The following is a 22918-nucleotide window of genomic DNA, read 5'->3' on the forward strand; positions in this document are numbered from 1 at the left end:
GAAATATCTCAATTCCAGCAACAAGAGGCAAAATGAGACTTCTGGAAATGAAAGATGAAGCTTGACAGTTTCAGAGAAGAAATGCTCGCTTTCTGGGTCACTGGTTTAGTTGCAGATGGTGGGAGTTCTTGGAAGGTCATTAAGGTCATTAACGTAATATTGCAATCCTATTTGTTTTCACTGGGTTGGAGAGAGCTGTAGAGTTCAGAGCATTATTAAGAGGACACTGAGATCATGTCTGCACCCCACAATAGTGTGGGACATAACAAATCCCTAACTGCTCCTGGGTCTTAAAGCACGGTAACTGCTTCTACAGATGCTGTGCCTGAGTGCACTGGCTCTGCTTAGAGGCAGGGCTTACTAAGCTCTATGACAATGCTGTTTTAATGTTGCTACTCGGATGTAGGACCTTAAGTAAAATCTTGATGTTGCACTTCAAAATAGTGCTATACTGCACAATGGATCTCCTACCTCTTGGTCCCTGAATTATTAGGGAAATGAAGATGTAACGGTGTGATGGTAATTCAAAGGACTATGGTAAATCTGCTACATCTGCCAGATCGTTTCAGGCTAATAGTCATGTCTAATATTCTGACTCCACCAAGGGCTGCTATCTGATAATTAGGAACACACACACCCATGTTCAGGGAGGAAAACTAAATCCTTCTCTTGAAGCATGAGATTAGATTACTTTTATTTCATTATCCTCAACTGCAACTTTTACTGCTGCCCGGTAGTGTTGCCAAGATCTATTTTAAGTTCAGCAAGCATTTTTGAATAAAAGCTTTTAAATGTGTGGTTGTGATTAAAATCATGTGCTGATTAAAAGTGATGTGAAGATGTTGGGAACTTCCTGCAATCTACTGTGTTTCTGTGTGGCATTCAGTGAACACACACTCTTAAGTTTTCTTGTTCTTTCTTTTTTAAAGAGGCATATACATTAACTCTTATTCTCATAATCAGTGGTATTTGTTCACGTCACGGGGAAAAAAACACAACCTAGCAGAGAAATTGTTAACTGCTACCAGCAGCTATTACCCTTGTCCATTTAATTAGAAAAACCAAGGGCTAACTGTGCCATACAGAATACGTTCCCCCTCCATACCTTGCTCCTAGAATGGATTTCTCCTTGTAGTTTAAATTAGTATGGAGGGCAGTGCTCCTGATGAACCCACAGAGGAGAGGAACAAAACACTTCAGGTGACTGTAGCACCAATCCAGTGCCTTTCAAAGGAAACTTCCCAAAAAGGAAAAAACGCAGTTAAGAAAACATAGCTGCAAAGATGATGTTGTAGCAACATTGCCCAAGGAGCTCAGGAGGGGGAGGAGAAATGTTCATTATACAAATCACCAGTATTCCCATAACACCTTTGTGTAGATTAGAACCAGTCTGAGCCAGTATGTAAATATACTACCACTTACACCATCTAACAACCTCCTAGCTGGTCTTAACATTTCAAGGTCAAGTTTCGGAGCTTTTTCCAGCCTGAGTCTACATCTTTATGTTCTCAATGAGAATATTGTGTGTTACAAACATATTGTTAATATTTCCATCTTACCTGCCCTTAAGATCAATACTCCACACCTGCACCCACTGAATCCCTTTTGCTCACAAGAATTACACTGTTTTGTAAATCATCTACAGGCACTACTTACTGCTGGCTGAAATTTAATAAAGAACTTTGTGGGGGGGGAGGAGGGATGCTACTGATGCAGCAACAGTGCAAAATCATCTGAAACAAGAAAAGTTGGAGACTACTCAAATGAAACTGTGGGGGGTGGGCAGTCATTACCCAAGTTGGATTTTGGTATTCTCCAAGAGTCTCTTGAAACAACCCTCTGATTTTGACTTCAGGGACTGTGTAAAATAATTTAAAGCGTTTGACTTTTCATCGGCCAGCTGGATAATAATATCCAAACATCAGTCTTAAATTGTACATCTGGAATGGGACCTTCAGTGAATAAGTCACTCCTGATGCAGTAACCCGCTGAGAATACTGCTGGTTATATGGTCCTGATGCATCTAATCTTTTTTTGGCACAGAAACAGCTGAGGACTGAGGAAGCCAAAATTGTTCAAGAGAAAGCTGCCAAGATCAAAGAGTGGGTAACATTTAAGCTGAGAGAGGTGAGTCTTCAGCTTGCTGCCACGTTTCAGGGCCTATGGGTAGATGCAGTGGCTGCATTCACAGCGTCCTCCTGTGCAGGGACAATAGTGTGAGGACAGTCAGTTTGCTGCAGAAGCTTTCACCTGGTTTGCCCCTGCACACATTCAGCTGCAGGACTAGGGTCACCCCTCTGACTTAGGGCTAGTTACTGATTTGGGCAAACTGTGCAGGACTGCTAAGTTGCTAATGCCCCATAGAGATCTCTGAAGACTGTTTCATATGCCTTTCCCCCAGCTTTCTTCTGCCTCTCCCTTTTTCTGAGGGTGCTGTTTCTGCATCTTTTCCTGACAAAGCAGCTGTGACACAAACACGTCATCCTTTGCTCTGCCTTAATTTGCTGTCCCTGACCAATGCTGTTTTCCTACTGCCCAGCATTCTCTCTTGTCTGGTCTCTCCCTTTTATCCATCCTGTATGTTTATGTCTGCATTTGGGGCCAATTCAGTATCATCTAGAGTAACTAAGAAGTATCAGTGGGTCAGCACTTGGTTTTAAAGACACTGTAGTAGTTTGTGTCTGGGAGTTGGGTCTATCCAGTCTTTCCTTTTTATTCTAAGTTAAAGCCATAAATTTCCCAATCTATACCAGAAAATAATCTTTTGGAGGTGAAAGAATTAGTCTTTGTGAGCACTACTTGTGTTGGGATGCAATTTTGTAATCTCATTAGATTGACAAAATACTTTGTGCTAGAAAGCTGTGCTTCCTTCATTCTCCTGGATGAGGTAACTTAAGGCGCATCTACGCTACTGGCTGGTGCAGCACAAAGAAGGAAACGCAGGGTTGACTTAGAGGGACCTGCTGTGAATCCAGGACCTTACGTTCACGTGTATTTAATGGCAACGGTGTTCATGCCAGATGGTGATTCTGGGAGCATTTCATACGCAAGTAGACCACTGTTGACTGAAGGACTTTGCATCTACGTTGTAATTAGGTTGCCCTAGATGGCACCATGAGTGCAATTCCAGCCTTGATTCCATCAAAGGGAAACCTCTTTGGATGCACTGTTGCTGTGCTTGATTGTATGTTGGGACACTTCAAACAAAGATCTAAGGAAAATTTGCAAAAAATCACTCGTGCACTAATTGCAGATATAAACACATCCATAATGTTTTTCTGTTTGATCCCCTAAGGCGGGGGGATCTTGTCTTACACATACAGGGGGAGAGGAAAAATTCTTCTACTGGGTAGTAGTTATTTGGTTGTCATAACAGTTATTTCTGAAACAAGGGTACATGATAAACAATAGCAGGCAAGGAAATTAAAAGATCTATCTGAGAACTTGAAATGGCATATACAGAGGCTATTTAAGAAAGCACAGCAAAGTGTGAGTGGAGCTGCTGAGAAGAATTTCAAGGTGACGGGTAGAATTCACACTTTTTTTTTTCCTTTTTCTGTTCAGACACTTGAATGTAAGTAAAGTTGAAGACTTGCTCTGTGTAGAGGAACACAAGCGCATACACAGTTATGCCTAATTTTTCAGCTTTTGTTATTGTTGTTTCACAGCTTGAGCTAGAAAACTACCACCTGAAAAACTGTAATCAGAGGCTGACGGAGCAAATTGAAGCCCTTCAGGATACATTGCAAGGTAAATGCATTCACCTGGCATTGTAGCCTAGTAACCAGCACAAGAGTGGAAGGCAGCATTCCTGGGTTGTATTCTTAACTTTGTCAGAAATGTGCACTTGTGACAGCGAGCAAGCAGTGTAATTGTTCTGTTTCTCAGTGGGTCTGTGTTTAAGACAGGCATAACATTGTTTGGCTGCCATAAAAGCTCTTCATTGATTTCCCATCTGGGACTGAACATGGGCCCCTGTTTTGAGACAGGGACAGCCCATGGGGAACTTTGGTCTTCAGGGCTTGAAATCAGTACCTTTCATCACAACACAATTTAAAGAGGAAATTCTCTTTACCATTTTCTTCCTGTTTTTTTTTTTTTTTCTTTCTTTTCGTTTTTCTTTTTTTTTCTTTCTTTTCTTTTTTTTTTTTTTTCCTTAATGGGGTTGGTTTGGTCACTTAAGGTGAGCTAGTTTCCAGAACTTCACTGGACATGCAGGCAAGGGGCGTTACTTTGCTACGGATGTCTTTTTCTGGTGTTTCCATCAATCCACAACAAGGGAATAGGGCAAAATTCCTTCTAAATCCCACCATGTTTCTAGCTAAATACTTTATTGAATAGGTTTTTCTCATCCCCTCTGACTCTGGCTGTTTACAAAAAGAGAATGGCTGGTAAGCTGCGTTAATAATCTGGTATTAAGTGTTCCCTGTAGCCCAGTGCTCTGGGCAATGAACAGTTCCACCCTGTCCTCTTATCCCACTTTTCTCACTATGCCAGGCTAAATCCAGAGGCCCCTGCAGAGGGACAAATCTTTTTGCTTGCCACACTAACAATAAGAGCTTCTTCTGCTTCCTGTCACATCCAGGAAGCTGCAAAAATATCAGTAATATTTAAAATTAAAATGAATGGCCTTTTTCCAGTCTAGACTAATGATTTGCCTCAGAGGCAGGGGAGAGTGTGTGCCAGACCTGTGTGTTAGGAATAGCTAAGGTAGCATCCAGATTCTTGTGCCTTGGGTGCCAAGATCAAAACAGCTCTGATGGTTGTTTTTTCTCAGCTGTATTTCCAGAAATGGGTTTCATTCTCCACAATCAACAGTAATTTATTGTGCTGTTTGTCCTTCCCTTTGTTACTTTGCGTCTTCAGTTTGTTTCTACTTCCTCTTAACAATACCTGTAGAGTTTGCTGTTGAAGCAGCATTTGCAATCATGTATGGTGACTGTGACTGCACAGCTTTTTGTGAATTCCAAAGCGCGTTATGAGTTGTTGCTTTTCAATAAGGTAACATATAAATGCCCAGGTAAGTGAAAATCATGAAGTGATTGGTGACCACACACCATCCTGCAGGACGTCATATGCATACTTAAGTAGTAAACAATGGAAATCTAGCTAATCTAGAAAAGAGTACTTGAGAAGATTAGACATGAAGAAAAGTAATGAGGCTTTTTCGCAACCAAAGATTAAAATGACAAAGATCTAGACTACTTCCCATTTCTAGATAACAGAATAGAAGAGAGATGGCAGTAGTCACAGTGAGGCCACGGTCCTCCTATAGCCTATACTGTTATGGCTGCTATTGAAATACAGCTGACACAATTTACGCTAGCAAGCAACATTTTAAACAATAAAGAATTTGAATGCCCTAACCATATATTCTCCTCCATTGTAGGTATGACCAGCATTTCTCCCTTTAAATCTCTTTGGAGCTGTAATTCTCTGAAGTCCAGAGCACCACAGGCTTCTTTACCTGAGAAGATAGACCAGAAATCTATGTTTCTTGCACCTGGTTTCAGGCAGCTATGTCAAACAAGACCTACCAAACGTGTCTTCTCTACAACAAGCATCGTCCTTGCCAATGACACCTTCACTGAGGATGGAGAGGACAAATCTCTGCTTTCTCAGAACACACTGAAGCTCATGTCTGACCCATCAAGCTGGAATCTCTCTGCAGAGAAAGACATGTTTTCAACCATAAGCTCTGAACACAGGTTAGGGTGCTCTGATCCTGTGTCTCTGGACCCTCCAGCTGAGCCCACAAAAATCCTTGAGGCTTTGACTTTCCGGTCTTCACTAGAGGGAAACCATTGCACTGTGAGCACCTTGCAACAAGTGTCTTTGGACGGGGCCGGCTCCTCCGATGATCTGAGTGCCAGGTTCCGTTCCCACCACCTGGATTCCACCTCCTCCGGAGAAATAATGAGCATGCTTGAGGGCACCCTCCAGACTGCTGGGCCACCCCTGGCCATGTCAACGTCGGCTGCTACAGCAGGTTCCATCTGTCCAGGGAGGGAACGTGGCCTTGGAAGTAGTATGACCTTTCCAAAAACACGGACTCCCAATGCACCGAGAGACAGTATCCAACTAGCCAAGAGACATTACAGCCAACCACAGTCAGGTGCTGGTTCCTTCCATCGTGTAATGAGCTTAGAGGCCAGCACCTTCCAGCCCATACCAGTCTGCCACGGGCCAGTGGAGGAAACAGACATTGATGATTATAGGGTGCTGGAGAAGATGGAGACAGAAGGTGGCCTGGTGAGGGAAGAAGCTGGAACGTATGAGATCAAGCACTTAACTGCAAAGAGAGAAGCTGTGAGTTCTGAGGCTGGCATGCTTGATCCAGGATGTAAACCCCCCACACCACCGCTGCACAGATTCCCGTCATGGGTAAGAAATGCAAGGACACCAGTCGGAGAGTTGCTGTTCATCTTTAAGTAGTGCCCAGTAGTTAGCCTAGAACAGCTTTTGGTCTCAATCAATCATTTCCTTGTGACATAAATCACATTTCCAAACCACCTGGTCTGGCAGTTCCAAGGATGGGACATGCTACTTCCACTGATAATTTTATTGTTTCTCTTTCCTTTATTAAAAAAAAATAAATATAGTATTCAAGAAACAAGTAAAAACAAAAGTCAACAGATGCTGTATTGTGGCTGGTCCTTATGGGTCATCAGAAGTCCATCCTTAGTTCTGTTGTTATGTATTTAGGATTAAAAAAAAAAAAAAGTTTTAAGTGCAAGTGAATGGACTAGACCAGGTAAGTTCAGGGTCAGAAGAAGCTATAAATACAAGAACAGACATGTGGACAAGATGTCAGCATTCCTATCTCATGGTATTCTTTCGCTATCAGGAAATTTTAGTGAAAACAATTGGTAGAGTGAGTATACATGTCCTATTGCGTATTTTATGTGACAGGGGTCTGTCACCTTCAATTACTTCTTAGTTCAGATGGCTGTATTTTTGCTAATGTGTCAATCCAACTGTTAAAACTTGGTGAAAATCAATATAGTATCCTAGGAGATAAATCAGGGTTTTTTTCAGTTTGCTTTTTTAAAAGCATAGACAAACAAGTGGTTTATTGAAGGTGCAAAACCAAGCACTGCGTTACTCGTCATGTTTTATTTTACGTGTTTTTGTTTTTTTAATATGAAAACTTAATTTGTGATCTTTGGATGTGTCCTTTATGATACCAGTCTAAACCCCAGTATAATCACAGCTGGATTTCTGAAGGTATCTCCTGTTATTCAGTCCATTGTATGGAGCTGTGTTGGGAATGAAGCTGGATGGTGTAGTGAAGAAACTGCAGTTTTCAAGATATTTGTTGCAGAAGTCAGAAGGGTGTCATGGGCAATGCACTCACTTGAAAGAAGGAAAATAAATCTGAGATTGGCTTCTGTCCCTTTCTCTAACCTAGAGTTCCCATGTAAGATTTTTCCAGTCCCTTAAGCTAAAGTGTTCACAGGTGAGTGCTAGCTACCCACACACATGCTTTCTGAATGTCCAACTGCAGACTGGCAATTAAGTTTGATTAGAGAGATGCTGAGCAGTCTATCTGCTGTAACTGTATTCAGTAGTTTTCATTGCAGACAATGTTATATGATGCTAAATTCTCAGAAAGTCAGGTCGTGGACATCTCAGAATAGGTACTCCAAAGACAGCGGGTACTTGAAAGAACCTAGTTCTGAATTCCTCTTAGATATCTAAGAGATACCCATATTTCTTAGAGATAACACACATCAATGTCCTTCCCAGCATTTCTGTAAAATCTGTGATTAATGTTTGTGAAGCGTTACAATATTATACTCAGGAACACCACAGGAAAGCTTATGAGAAAATCCATTGTTTTGGTTTCAGGCCACAGTCAAGTGAGTGTATCTAAATATTAATAGAGTATTAAATAGTAGACTAATTAGTAAGAAATGTCCATTTTGTGCCCTGAATAGGAAGTATCTGGGGAAAAAAACTACACATTTCATTAAAGGCTAAATCACATTACATAAGTATACAGAAAATATTAATTCTGTTACTTTTTTTTTTTTGGTGTGCTTGACTTTGCAGTCTTTGGGTACATTGGCATATATGTATTAGGCATGTTGCCTGATAGTGATTGTACACCTTAAGGAACAGCAAAAGGATTCAGATTTCTAGCTTTGATTTTATCCATTTTAGGCTGGTTGATGTTTTAGAACATTATACTTAATTAAACATTTGAGTCCCCGCCTTGGAATTTTTTTAATTTGTGAAGCACTTGGAGATCCTTTGTACTGAAAGCTCCATGTGTTGTTATAACTGAGACACAAGCTTATCAAGAACACTCCAGGTCTTTCTTTCATTCCCTTATCAGATAGTGGGAATCCTTTGCAGGTGGTGACTCAATAATTTGTTCTATTTTAGGGCTGATCTTGATTCATTTTAATGCATTGCTCATAAAAGAAGAAAAATACCTTTTATATGTTGAGATGCAGCTGTTGACAATTGCATGTAGGCATCCCAGTCTGGGTGTCAACTGTAGCACTTCTAAACCAAGTCTGATGTGATTCAGGGAATCACGCACATGCACATTTCTGCTAATGGTCGTTTACCCAACATCTGGTGAAATGAGGCAAGTTTTCTTAGAGAGACATTCCTTCTTACCTCAAGGGGTTATGTGATTCTGTGACATGAGCATTTCTTTTCCTGCAGGAATGGTGTTTTTGACTGACCATTGCTGTTTATGGTATTATTGTTCCAGGAAAGTCGAATCTATGATATGGCCAAGTCTGGCATGAGGCTGTCTGAAGCAGCTGCTGTGAACGACGCTTCCAGCTGCTGTAAGTTCTAGATAAAATCCATCTTTAAAGGGGGTGACAGTATGGGACCTGAGCATCTGTCTGTTTTCAAAGTAAATTTGATTTCACAGGTAGCCATGATAAAGAAAGGAAGGGCAGAAGGTATATGGGATCCTGGGGGTGGCTGGTGCCGGGCTCTTTGTGCCCCACGTTCAGTAACATCTTCAGGGGGCTCTGTTATTTCCCTCCTCACTTCGTTGAAACTGTTCTGCCCCAGCATGGCTGTGACCTGCTTTTAGCCTTGTGGTTTCACCATTACTTTCCCCTGTTTGTGAACCAATGTGGAAGAGGAAAGTAGCCGTGAAATGGTTCCCGGTGAGGGTGGGAACAGGTTGCCCATGATGGCTTTTACCTGTTTGGACATGGTCTGCAATCATAACATGGGGAGCATGGGGTGGGTAAGAAGTGTTACTGGCTAAATGAGAAGAACGTTGCAGCTGCCTCTGGCAGTTGTATGTAATTAATAACACATCTGGGTAGCCTTTCTGGGGCCACACTGTCTGGGACGGCAGTCTTCTTCCATTGTATTCTAAAGTCTACATGAGGTACACACATACATGTACCTCTCCATTAAAACCTGCTGCTTTTCACCAGATTGTGTTATTTGTTCTCTTGCTTTCTCTCTGAATTTTCCCAGTTTCAAATTTCTCACGTTCAGCTTCTGGGCCATTTACCGGTTTCATCCACAGAAACATGGCGGTGCCAGTCTACGCTATGCTGAAGGGGGTAAGGAGCAATCTCACTTTTCCTCTTGAAAAGCATGGGCCAGGGCTACCACTAATTTGAGAGAGAATGAGGTGAAGCTGTGCAGAGAAGGAAAGAAAGAGAATGCTAGGAAGGACTGAAGACCAAAGGAATGCACAAGGAGCAGCAGATCATTAAAGTATTTAGAAATACAGAACACTTTGGCAAGTTTTGGTCCGGGAAGCTGCAGTATGCATCATGAAGCTGTAGATGCCTAGGGCTGATGGTGGATGTAGCCTATAGAATGACATGGAAGAGGGATCTTGAGTGCTCAAGGGGAAGAATTAGATTTGTGGAACAATAAGAGGGTATAATCAAAGGAGACCCAAACAGATGAGACTAGAGAGTCCAGCTTGGAAGTTCACAGACTAGAAGAGGAAGAAATGAGGAGCCCTGGGACAGCAGTGGGAAAAGCAAGGGCCTGCTTTGATTGCTGTCTCCTTATGAGCAGAGATGGTCCTGGAGAAACTCTTTCCTTACAAATTTTCTGTTTTCCAGAAAGCCACACAGATCAGCAACGTGCCTTTCTTAGATGAGTCTTCGGGCTCTGATGATGACTGTGGTTCCCATGCCAGCTTCAGGAATTCTACTGCTGGATCTGAAAACAGGAAAGCTAGCATGCCAGGCAGCCCTCGTGCAGTGAAAAGAGGTAAAGTGGGAGTCTTGCTACTGAGCAGTATGAATGCTCTCCCCTCACATGAGGCAAGGTGTCCTGAACAGTGTCATCAGTGACAAGCAGGCAAATGCACTGCCTTGGTGATGCTAACAACTTGACACAGTATGCATGCAGATATCAACAGTTACTCAGTAGAAATCTGTCCTTTTAGATGTATTTTGCTGCTGGTAGTTTTCCATACAGACAATTGCTAAGCTAAGATTGTGGGAAGGATTATTTTCCAAATTAATCTTACATTGAGTGAACCATCAATACCTTTTTTATGACTTCTTGTGAGCCAATATTGACACATTAAAGAAAATAGTGTGTTGTTGTTTCTATCACTGACTGATAATTTCTTGACCAGTAAGCAAATTTTTCCTATATTTGAGAGACATCAAGTAATCTGGTCCTGGCTAGGACAGTTCTCCTTGACTTCTGGGAAGGTCAAACTGGATCCTAGAGTGGAATACTCATTACAATTGGAAATCAATAAGATATAACACTAAATGTAGTTTAATTTTTATTGTGATGCGTAGGTTGATATATGGGCAATGCCCACCAGTGGGGGAAGATTCATAAAAAGCAAAGCCCACTTGCTGGTGATGGAGCCTTTGGTTTGAATGGGAGAGGCTTCAGGCTTTATAATGGATGTTTCCAGACTGAAAACACGATGTCTATGCTTTAGATAAGAAGTCTGTTGATTTTTATCACCATTTATTCAACAGCAGATTTATTTCACTGTCAGTATCCAAAACTTCCTCACTGCTTGTCTTCCTAGGAAAAAAAAAGTCTCAAAAGTTTGATTAGTGTAATGTGAGTTTCCAAAGTCTGATCTGATGTATTCTTCCTGAGCAAAGGATCCTTAATGGTGAACTTAAAAACATTTTCAGAGTGCTCATTATCCAGGTGCAAGTTACACCAGAGCCGAGCCTACTTCTGCTTAGCTATGATTCTAATTCTTTCATTTTGAACAGGTGTTTCTATGTCCTCACTGAGCTCTGAGAGTGACTATGCCATCCCTCCTGATGCCTACTCCTTGGATGGGGACTATTCAGAGCCAGAACATAAGCTACAGCGGACATCCTCCTATTCCACTGATGGTGGAATCTGCACTGTAAGTCTTGCTACGTCAGTTGTGAGGGGGTGCAAACAGGGCCTTGGCCATGAAAGAGGAAAGCATATCTACAGTATATTGAGTTCTCTGATGCAAAATGATGCTATAGCACACTGGACTGTTGGTCCGGCTGGTTTGTATGAAAAGACGCCATCTGAGGCTTCAGCAGAAGGCGCAACTTGTGTTATATAGTCAGATAAAAACACAAGCATTGAGGGCTGTATTCTTTCCTGATGACCTGTACTGTTTTCCTGTGGCCATACTCTCCTTTAATGATGGCTATACTTTTGTGACAAAACAAGTTTAAAAATTCAGAGGAAAGCAAAAGAAAGGATAGTGCCTTCTTCACGTAGTGTTTGCAGCTGCTTAGAAAGTCTAGGACTTTCTTCAAATTGAGCAAAGAGCTCTGACCTTGGATGAATGCTTATCCCATCTGACAATGTAAAGAGGAACGTGACAGAGATACAGCAGATGTCTGAGCACAATTTCATACTGTCATTTGCATGGAAGTGTGAGAGGTGCAAGATAACTCCACCTTGCTCTTTGCCCTCCAGGAATCCATGGAGAAATCAGGTTACTTGCTGAAAATGGGCAGTCAGGTGAAGATGTGGAAGAGACGATGGTTTGTTTTAAGAAATGGACAAATCATGTACTACAAGTCTCCGGTAAGTCACTGAGATATGTTTACTCCTGTGTGAAGGCTCAGGAGGAAGACTGGCTGCAGAATGAGTTCCAGATTGGTAGCACTGGCAGACGGGGCAGCCATGGACAAGCTTTCCCCAAAATGCCCTGTAGAGTTTTGTGTCTGACCCACAGGCTCAACCATGGATTCTGTGCTCAGGCAGTGAAGCTTTTTGTGGTGGCAGTTTCCAGGTGTTGAATGGTCGTTCACAAAGGCAGAAGTTTGACACCTACTGGTTAACTTTGTACAGATGACATAAATATGCACATTTATTTAATGCTGCAGTTAGATACTCTGAGACCCATGTAATTTCTTCCTACTGAGTTGTTGGCTTTTCTTTCCCCAGAGTGATGTTATCCGCAAACCACAAGGGCAGATGGAGCTGAATTCCTCGTGCCAAATTGTCAGAGGTGAAGGGTCCCAAACATTCCAGGTAAGCATTGCTTTCTCATCCTGTAGATAACCACGCGCTTGATGGCTGGGTGATTGAGAGCTTATTTCAGGCAGAGTAGCACTGTACATCTCAATTGATAAAAGCTAACTTTATCTGGCTCCTGTATTTGTTGGCACCAGCCAGGCAGTTAGCTTTATAAATAATGGGGAAATTGTAACCAAAATGCAGCTTTTTGACATTGAAAGAAATTCTCCTTTATTTTTATTTTGTTTTAAACTGTAGCACTTTCTTTTTGCAGTTGACACTGAGAGCTTAAAATCTGTGAGAAAAGTTATTCTTAGAAGAACTAGAGCTGGAGCATACATAGGATCTCCTCTGAGACACTCCTCTCGCAAGATCTTCAGCCTGATCTTGCATGTGTAATCTAGTGAAAGATGTCCCTGCCCATGGCAGGGGGTTTGACTAGATGATCTTTAAAGATCCCTTCCAACCCAAACCATTCTATGATTCTGTCTGAGGATCTGAAGAAAAATCTAAAGCTTTGGATTGCTATTACAATTCAGTTTCCAAAGCATTGAAAGTTAGCTCATCCCTGGGCTTTTAAGTCATTATTGTTAAAGAACACTGTAAAGGAGTCACTGAAGTTTCTGTCATACTCTGACTGAAAGGCACATGGCCTGGGCTGTGAGCTACCTTCTGCTTTTATGATATCGAAGTCGCTAAGGCTCAATACTCTTAAATCCAGTGTCTTGTCTCTCAAAGAGTAACGAACTATTTAAGGCAAAAGGCAATACAATGTGAAGGACACAGAAAGTATTTCTGCTGTCACCTTTAAAATGAAAAAATTAGCAGCAGCACTGAGAAACAAGACAGTTTGAGAGAGCCGCAATACCCAAGATAGCCCGTGGGAATTTGTTTCATCTCTATGAGTTCCAGATCTTTCATTTGGGCATTGAGAGTTAGCAACTTTTTTCTTATAACAAAAAATCTCTCCTCAACCACCAAAAAATAGTCTGTATGGGATAATGAGACTCAGCAGCTGAAGAAAAAAATGTGTAGGTATACAGATTTATACTTCCTCACTGCTTTTCCTTCCAGCTCATGACAGAGAAGAGAACCTATTTCCTGACAGCAGACTCCCCCAACATCCTGGAGGAATGGATTCATGTCCTACAGAGCATCCTTAGAGTGCAAGTGACCAGTCCTGTTGGTGTTCCTCACAGTGATGCTAAACCTACTGTGAAAGGCTGGCTTACCAAGGTAAAATACTGCTTTTGACTTTATTCAGTTTACCTTAGTATTGACAGTGTACCAGCCTCTTGGTTTGCACAGTAAACGTCAGCAATAAGTTAATATTTCAATACCCCCTAGAAGAATGTGACAAGAAAGTGGCAGTAATATGACAGTATTCCTCTGCATGTCAGAGAGGAAGGCTTGTATGAGTGATAAGGAATAGGACAAACAAGGCTACTGAGAGATACTGACTTTGTCAAATAGTGAGCAGTAACAGATACATAACTTATGTAGGCTTTTCTTCAGCAGAACTCACAACACTTCAGAGTTTAAACAAACAAAAACCAGGAAACTGTTACGTGTCACATTTACCTGATCTGAACTTGTTGATATAGGAGAGTTTCAAAGAAATGGCTTATATGTTCTAATAAAGCATTTATTGCCAATAACAGACTGCAAGTGTATAAAGTACAGTGGCTGGAAATTAATCTGTTTTATGCCATTTCCATACATTATCTTCCACAAGCACCTATGTCCCATCTACTTAGATGGGATGTACCTACCTGATTTTGGAAGTGGGGCCCTGTATGTTTTGAGAGGAGCTTATATTTACATACAACAAATAATATATTGTAAAAGAGTTGAATTGAAAATAGAAATTCTAGAAAATTGTGCCAGCAATACTGCTGATGTTAAAAAGAGTATGTATTTCTCTGTCCTCTGTATAGGTCAAGCACGGTCACTCTAAGCTGGTCTGGTGTGCACTGATTGGAAAAACTTTTTACTACTATCGAAATCATGAGGATAAGGTAATTCATTTTCCCTTCTTATTCTTGAACCCTTCATTCCCATTTCTTATGAAACTTTCTTTCCTTTTACTGCTTCTGTCTCTACCGCTTCAAAACATTCCTTGGTTTTACTTATCCCTTTCTAATAGCCTCTTATCCATGAGAAGAATATATTATTTCTGAAATAGCTAAAAAAATAAAATTACAAAAGACTCAAAAGGCAAGTGACTGCTCTTTCTGAGATCAGTATATATCTTGTTTCTCACTATCTACATTTGGCCTTATGAAAGCTTTCAGCAGGCTGTTTTATACAGTAGCCAGTATATTCTGCATACTGTCATGAAAAGGAGCAACAGCAACATGGAAAGAGGAAGGTCATTTAATCAGTTCTTCCATTTCTAGAAGCTTGGCCCAGTGTTCCATTATTTTGTCTAAACCCATGTTTTAGCGTATCAAGGGATACTGTGACTCATATTTGGGATTGACCTTCAGGGCTAGCACAGCAGATACCCTGTGTCTCAATCTGCCTCTTTATGTAGTTTTAAAAGTACTTATTTTCCAGTAGAAAATAAGACCTAGGTCAGGATCCAGTAGCTCAAGGTACTGAACAGTGGACCATCAGAAAATACATCCTACATTGGAAGGCCAATGATGTAAACACAACTGAGAAGTATAATGAGAGGAAAGCAATGATTTATGGGAAAAATCCTATTTTTCATTTGCATGTTCTCATTCTGACCTGTAGATGCCCCTGCAAGAAATGTGGTAGTACCAGAGTTTTAAAGTACTTTACTTGAATAAGGAGAAGGTTCTATAGAAATGATATAAGATGTATATAAGATGTATATATATATGTATATATCTCATATATGTATAAATGATATAAGATGATATAAAATGATATAACTAATAATATTATTAGTTAGGCAGTGAATTAGAGTTAGTTCCTTACATTTTACAGAACACTAACATTTTGAACTGTGTTTTCTATCCCAGTGTCCCTGTCCATATATATATTAACTGTACTTACCTAGCTTGCTTCCTCCTTCTAGTGTCCCTTAGGACATCTGCCTTTGCGTGAGTCCAAGGTGGAAGAAGTGGACCGTTCCTGTGACTCTGATGAAGATTATGAAGCCACTGGTGGAGGACTTCTCTCATCCCACTGCACTTTGGTGATTCACCCACAAGACCAGAGTCCCACGTACTTACTTATTCGCACAAAACATGAGAAGGTAAATATGGCAGTCTTTTTGGAGAGCAAGAGTCTTTTTGGTGTCAGCCAACAAATGGTCAATATAGGCTGAAAGTCTTTGTAGAAAACAAGATCCAGGTTGACCCACACTGTTTTCATCCTTATGCCTAGAATACCTGGCTGTACCATCTGACAGTAGCAGCTGGTAGCAGTAATGCCACAGTGGGGACATCATATGAACAGCTCATTGGAAAACTGTTGGATGCAGAGGGAGACCCAAGTAAGTAGAAACCACAATCTGTTTTTCATGGTAGCAAAGCATAAGGAGGGATAATTTCAATCTTCCATTTTAATCCAGCCAAAGGTGAGGAAAGGGGATTCTCAGTAGAACAGCACGATGTACGGCATTTCACCCCTACTTTCCGCAGTAACAGCTTGAGAGGGTACAGGCATTGTAGTGAAGTTAGACAAATCTGTCACATTGTTATGTTGTTTATCAAAGCATCTGAATGTTCTGTAACATAAATTACATTTAAGAGGTGGAGCTTTAATTTTTCCTGTAATGGTTGGTCCTGATTTTCCTTTTGTGGGAATCTTGACTGTACAAACACATGCTTTCTTCTGAGTGCACACACTGACACTTGCCTTCACATCTGTTCTTCTGTCCACATGCATAAACCCTCACACATAAATCCATACTTGTCTGTTCCTCCTCATCTTTGGTATTCACTCATTTACATATGTTTGTGCACCATGTTCTCAAATGTGCATTTGTACTTAATACTCTTTCCTGCACATACACATTCCTACACCTGTCTGCAAACCTTACTTAGAGTAGTAATTTGTGTTAACAAAGATCCCCATGGCATGTGGGGTGTTCTGATCCCTGGGTGCTCTACCAGTTCAGCAAGGCTCTTTTTCAACATGGGGACTGTTAGGTACCTTCTGTTTCTGACAGTGCATGTTTTTGCCTCTTTGCTGCTTCAGATTCTCCTCTATGGAAACACCCTATGTTGTGCTACAGTAAGGATGGCTTGCACACATCCCTCACCACTCTCCCATCTGAGGCTCTGCAGACTGAAGCTCTGAAACTTTTCAAGGTACTTAGAGACATCACACAGTTTTCAGCTACTTTGCTCAGTTGTTGGGGAAACAACATTGGTCATATTGTTGTTAGTCTCAAAACTTAGTGTCACCATTGGTTGCTTTAGACAGGCCTGCTGGGTCATTTAATTACAATAAAACTGTCAGACCTAAGGTGACACCCATTCTTGGAAGTTTAACTTCTCCTTGTAGGTAATCTGGAGCTAGAAGCCATGTCCCACAAAGGCTGTATGCTTTAAAGTTAGCCGTACCTTCCTCTTTCCTCTCTAAGAGCTGGACTGACAGTAGGATCCGCAGTAAGACTGGACAGTCTTAAGAAAATAAAGGCAGACGTGGAAAGCAGGAAGCACATTTTCCTGATTCTCCTGCTGATTGTGAGCTCCTCAGGCTGGGGAAGGTTAAGTAAATTTCCCAGTTGCCACAGCTGTAAAGAGGGAGGGACAATGTTTTAGTATTTATTCTCACACACTCCTTTCAGGGTTATTTAGAAGAATTCTCTGTAATGTGTTTTGGAACCTGGGCTGGAAAGCACCAGAGAGGAGTCCCTGTATTAACAGCATTGATTATCTTCCCTGTTTTACAGTCCTGTCAGCTGTTCATCAATGTCCCCGTGGAAGCACCCTCTGTTGATTACCATGTGTCACTTGCCCAGACAGCACTGCAGGTCTGTTTGACACATACTGAGCTGCAGAATGAAATCTACTGTCAGCTTGTTAAACAGACAAGTTGCCGACAGCCCCAGAACCACTCAGTCATTCAGGTGAAGTCTTCTTTGTCACTTCTGTTCTGTAAATACTTCCTATTTAATTCCATGTTTTTAATAATTGGCAACGAGGCTAAAGATATGCTGGAGAATCTTAATGCTTGAACTGTGTGCGACTCTATAAAAGGTCACTCATGGAAGCATGAGTCACCATCCAGCATTTTGGTTATAGTGTTCTATGAAAGAAAACAGGCAAGAAGTACAGAACAAGAATGATGACCAGTTTTATGTTCACAGTGCTGGCAACTCCTGGCTTTATGTGCTCCTCTGTTCCTGCCACAACATCACTTCCTCTGGTACATCAAACAGCATTTCCAGCGCCATGCAGACCCCAGGTAAGTACTGCAACATTTTCTTTTGCTAAGCTGATTGACTTCTGTCTCCACTACAGAAATACATGGAAACCAGTTTGTAACTCACCTGCAAAAATCAGTTGAGGGAGCAGATGGAAGGTTTCTAAGTTATCTAGCTGTCCCCCTTCAGTCATTCACACTCATTTTGTCACTTATATTAAACTAGTTCACAAAACTAGCAGCAGAACTTTTTGCAGATGCAACTGGAGCTACCCAGGGAGTTTTAAAAATTATTTTTATTTATTTGCTGATGCAATTAATTTATTTTATTAATAGAGTTACAGGCTAAATTTAGAATGAATTTTAGGTGATTACATTCTGCTGTCTGGTTAGTAGGCATACTGACAGTGCAGAAGACAGGCAGAGAAAAATTCACCATAAAACATAATGAAAAACAAACCTGAAATACATTCTTTTTTTTTTTTCTTTTTTTTTGTTACCTCCTCAGTGTGTTACACAGGGTAACATTTTCCCCCCTACGAAAACAGTGCAAGATTATTGTGGCAGCAGTATGCTCTTTGATGTTCATGCTGTGCTCTTTGTGTGTTTCCATGGTGATCTGATCTTCAGCATGTCTGACTATGTCCTTGGCAGGGTCAGGGCTAGAGATGTCTAGTTGTCTGTTTGAACAGTCTGTACTCAGAAATAGTAAAAAGAGTAGTTTCATATCAAATATACACTTAAATACTCAGCCAGTGTATGCCTTAAAACTCAAGCTAAAACTGTCCTGGTATTGAAAAGGGAATCTGTGTACTCCTTCTATCAAGTGGATTTTATTTATTATTTTTTTCATGCTGCCTCCCCTTTGCTATTTCTTCTCAGAAGTAAAGCACAGATGTGTAAAACACAGCTCCTCGTGTTCAGCCTGTCTCCCCATTGCCTAAGGCGACACATTAGGGATATTCTGGCTAGTACTGGAAGCCACCTCTTCAACCTCATGCACTTACCAGCTCCCAAAATGGCCCATGCAACTCAGCAGTGGAGCTGCTGTACTACCCCTGAGGACTATTCCATTTCATAAGGATGTGCTGAGCTCTGTGAAACTGAATTAATACATCAGCTTTAAGCATTACTATGCCAACTGTCTGCCATGTTCTTAGTCCAGAAGCACCTTTATCAACAAATATCTTCAAACAGAAGCAAAGAGGAAATCTGTTTATACAAACCAGCAATGCAACTGTTTTTAGGGGTAGAAACAAACAAACAGAAGTTGCAGCAAACTGCGTTTATATTCACCTGTAGTTTAGATTAAATTTAGAGCACTTACTAAATGAGACCTAGATTAACTCCTCCCATCTGGCTTTAGGAATATGCAAGCCTCTCTCCATGGAGCAGGCAAGGCTGTTTCGTGACCACTTAGATGCAGATACTCTTTCCCTGCTTCACACAGTAAACGATGCTAAGATGTTTACATTGCATATTGCCTATGATCTAGATTTAAGTAAGATCTTCATTCTAGATTTTTTTTTTTGAAGAGTGACATGGAAGTATATATCTAACACTCCACAAGTAGGGCACTGTTCTGGTCATAAGGTGCAGGGCTCAGGATCATTTGGGGAGAATTTGGGAGCCAGAAGCAACGGCTTCTCATTGAAGCAAGATTCTCCCTTGTGAAAATTGTTCAAACATGTTACTGGGGAGGCAAGCAACATCTTGCTACAGAGAAAAGCCAGAGCTCCCGACTTCTGTGTTGCTTGCAGGGATTTAACTGGAGATTTAATCAAGCACGGAAATCCTGAAGGCATCTTGAATGGAGTTGTCCTCCCCATTCCTCACCTACAAAGTGTTAGCACTGTTACAAATCCTTGGGTTACATTCCATTTCAGAACTTATTCACTATATGCATTGTTAACGTTTTTCCTACAGGTGTTATTGACCTGCCTGGTTTTAGAGATGGCTAAATCATTTTGGTCAATGGAGCTCTCTCTTCTCTATGTAGTAAACTAATCATATTAGTAACTGTCCCTGTACTGTATTGAACTATGAACAAATCTGAGCCTGCTTTGAATTAAAGTTACTATTGACTGGCAGATTGGATTCATATTTGAGAACTTGTAATTTGTCTAACCATATAAATCGATAAACACAATTTATATAATCCTGTTGCTGAATCTAATGCATTAAAATCTATGATTAATTCTTATTAGGACTTGACATAATAGTAACTAATTTCCTCTGGCATGACAGTGAGGGCAAACTACTTGGTCTTGTTTCAATGGATATTCAGATGGCAACAGGGTACAGAAGAGGAGGCTCCTGTACTATATCTGGTCCACTAAGAAGCAGGGAATACTCCTGTGCTTCCCAGAGGGTTTGTAGTCTACCTTAATTTCACAGAAGTGTGGAGCTCGGGTTTGTTTTGTAGCTTTTCACTTGAGCTGTTAGTCTGTTGAAATGAACTAGGATATCTACACAGATATGTATCTTTGCTTGAGCAAAAAATTGAGGAGGAATGCTTTGTCACAGCACGGAAATGGATGTGAGGACAAGGCACACTTAGAGCATATGTTTGTGACTTATCTCCATCTCATTGCTTAGGAGTGAAATAGGCAAGTATGCCATCTACTGCCAGAGATCAGTGGACCGCACCGTGCAGACTGGTGAGCGAGAAGCCAAGCCCTCACGGATGGAGATTGTGTCCATCCTGCTGAGAAATCCCTACCACCACTCACTGCCCTTCAGCATCCCAGTGCACTTTATGAATGGAACCTACCAGGTGAGCCACTGCAGCTGCCTTCCTTCTGGGCACTAGAGAACTACACCTTAACCTGCCTCCTTCACGTGAGCAGATAGCATACTATACCATAGTGTTTATAGTGTTTATATGTATCAGACTTTTAGAGAGAGACACTATTCCTCCTCCTCGCCATTTTAGCCATTCTTCTTAATAAAATGAAAGGAATCCAGTCCCAGCCATACAAGTCAGAGGAAGAAAAGGTAGCTGCGAAGAAAGAAGAGTCATTGCAAGTGTCTCGGTATGAGAAAGAATGTAATGTGAAAGGAGACAATATGAATGAAGTCACTGATGGTAAATTGTGAGACACCACTCTAGAAAACCAAGCTTCATTAGTCGTGATACTCATCAATGTCATGCTTTTTGAAAGTTATACTCAATTAGCTCCTATTGCATCGCAGGTTGTAGGTTTTGATGGCTCCTCAACAGTTGATGAATTCATCCAGCGGTTGAACCAGGAGACAGGAATGAGAAAACCATCCCACATGGGATTTTCTCTGTTCACAGATGATCCTTCTGGCAGGGATTTGGAACACTGTTTGCAGGGTAACATAAAGGTAATTTTTTTTCTTCCTTTGCTACATGTAGCATACATCTTTGAAGAGCTGCTAAATGACTACTAAATTTTTCTTAATGCAGATGAAAAAGATCAAATGCAAGTGGGTCTTGCCTCTCCAGATTAGTATTTAGAGATGAGATATTAATATCTTATCTCAGATCCTAGTTAAGACAAAGCACATTCTGTTTTAATAGGTGATAAATTGGTATTTTTTTAAAAAGGCTCTAACTCAGATTTTAGCACATATTAAAGTTTAATTTGTCTCAGCCACAAAAATAAAACATGACTGAGCTAGCTAGCATGATCAGATATCACAACTAACATCAAGGGTGACACTCCTAATTGAGACAAATTTATGTTAGGCTGTGGATCTCTTGGCACGTCTGTTTAAATCTTATCTATTGGATTATTAAGTATCTTTCTCCTTGCTATCTCCAAATAACTCTGGCTTTTCTTGTTGATGAGTGTTCTTAGGGGAAAAAGCTCTGCTGAGTGTGCCTTCACTTTAAAAGAGAGGAGTGCCTAGATCAAAGGAAAAGGGAAAGCGGTTAAAGTATTAATGCATCTTTCATGTGGAGATTTTTACTCAGGCTGCAGCTGGGTGACTGCCTTAAGCATGTGGACTAGTGGCTGTGAATGAGACACATCAAATTTTGGTACTAACTTGGGAGAGGAATTTGTTATACAGCATTGATGGAGAAATAGTGGCAGTGATGACTTTAAATAGGCCCTGATATCTACAAGGGACATAAAAATTCACCTTTACACAGTGTAAAATTTCACATTCGGCAACACAGGGAGAAGGTGCCAATAACTTTAAATTAGATGGTTTGAAGAGGAAGCTACCACAAGTAGCTTAAAATGATACACTTTGCTTTCACGGCCTGTTACAGATCAGATGATCTGGTGCTTTCCTGATAACTGAACCACTGTTTGGGAGATGAGATATTAGAGTAAATCAAAGAATCTGAGACAAGCAGAAGCATTGCTTTTAGTCATTATTAACAGGTTATTATTTACTGGCCAAGGCAATTTCAACAGCTTCTTAAGAGAAGATAGGATATCTGATTATGTATCTCATGTAGCTTCTCATGTTTACATTTTTTTTATTGCAATGCCATCGAAAGAGAACTAGGGACCTTTATGAGATCAACTGTGAAAGAACCGGAATAACCTAGAGAATCTGAATGGAACCAAAGAGGTTAACCATGTTGTTACTACGAATATGTGTGACGTATGAAGTTGGAATCTAAATCCAAATGTTCCCAGAATTTGGACATTCACACCCAAGGGCTTCGTTTAGCCAAGTATGCATACAGCTGCCATTCAGAACATATATGACTGTTTTTGGTAGGCTCAGCAGGGCACTTTTGAGGCAAAAAATCTTTCCTATTAACTATGCTTTGGTTTACATTGTGGAGGTGTTTTAGCATGAACTGGATTTTTTTCACACAAAACATGAGCTGGAAGATGTGATCCAACATAACAGGCTTTTGGGCAATTTGAATAGACTAAAGCTAGTCCAAAGGAAAATCTCACATAGTGTGGGCTGAAGGTCTTAGGAACAGCTGTCTCACTGTGCAGATCTGCTCCTCCTGGACTACATGACTTGCTAATGCAGGCATAATCACAGAGTTGGTACCAGACCAGAATTCACTCACAGATGTCCCCCTGCAGATTTCGTGATGGAGGTTTCTGTTGCAAAGCTTTAATTTTTATATACTATGTAATAGAAAAATGAATCATTTTGTCACTCTTGGCTGCGTTTATGCTGA

The 22918-nt window shown here is 40.9% G+C and overlaps 1 protein-coding gene across 2 annotated transcripts in view; it reads left to right on the forward strand.

Moving 5' to 3' along the window:
* Window positions 1-22918, forward strand: part of PLEKHH1 (pleckstrin homology, MyTH4 and FERM domain containing H1) — a 48679-nt gene that overhangs the window by 15529 nt on the left and 10232 nt on the right. Inside the window, exons 5-22 of one of the 2 annotated variants that reach the window (XM_072038845.1) lie at window positions 2044-2127; window positions 3669-3750; window positions 5390-6384; window positions 8729-8807; window positions 9484-9551; window positions 10068-10218; window positions 11202-11341; window positions 11896-12006; window positions 12370-12456; window positions 13516-13677; window positions 14379-14459; window positions 15491-15670; window positions 15802-15910; window positions 16618-16730; window positions 17318-17494; window positions 17735-17832; window positions 20389-20566; window positions 20986-21141. In XM_072038845.1, the coding sequence (XP_071894946.1) occupies window positions 2044-2127; window positions 3669-3750; window positions 5390-6384; window positions 8729-8807; window positions 9484-9551; window positions 10068-10218; window positions 11202-11341; window positions 11896-12006; window positions 12370-12456; window positions 13516-13677; window positions 14379-14459; window positions 15491-15670; window positions 15802-15910; window positions 16618-16730; window positions 17318-17494; window positions 17735-17832; window positions 20389-20566; window positions 20986-21141 (3051 nt within the window). Of the gene's footprint in view, window positions 1-2043; window positions 2128-3668; window positions 3751-5389; window positions 6385-8728; window positions 8808-9462; window positions 9552-10067; window positions 10219-11201; window positions 11342-11895; window positions 12007-12369; window positions 12457-13515; window positions 13678-14378; window positions 14460-15490; window positions 15671-15801; window positions 15911-16617; window positions 16731-17317; window positions 17495-17734; window positions 17833-20388; window positions 20567-20985; window positions 21142-22918 lie in introns of both variants that reach the window. The other variant, XM_027457963.3, reaches the window with a different exon arrangement.

Source organism: Anas platyrhynchos, chromosome 5 (genome assembly GCF_047663525.1).
Source record: "Anas platyrhynchos isolate ZD024472 breed Pekin duck chromosome 5, IASCAAS_PekinDuck_T2T, whole genome shotgun sequence".
Classification (NCBI taxonomy): domain Eukaryota; kingdom Metazoa; phylum Chordata; class Aves; order Anseriformes; family Anatidae; genus Anas; species Anas platyrhynchos.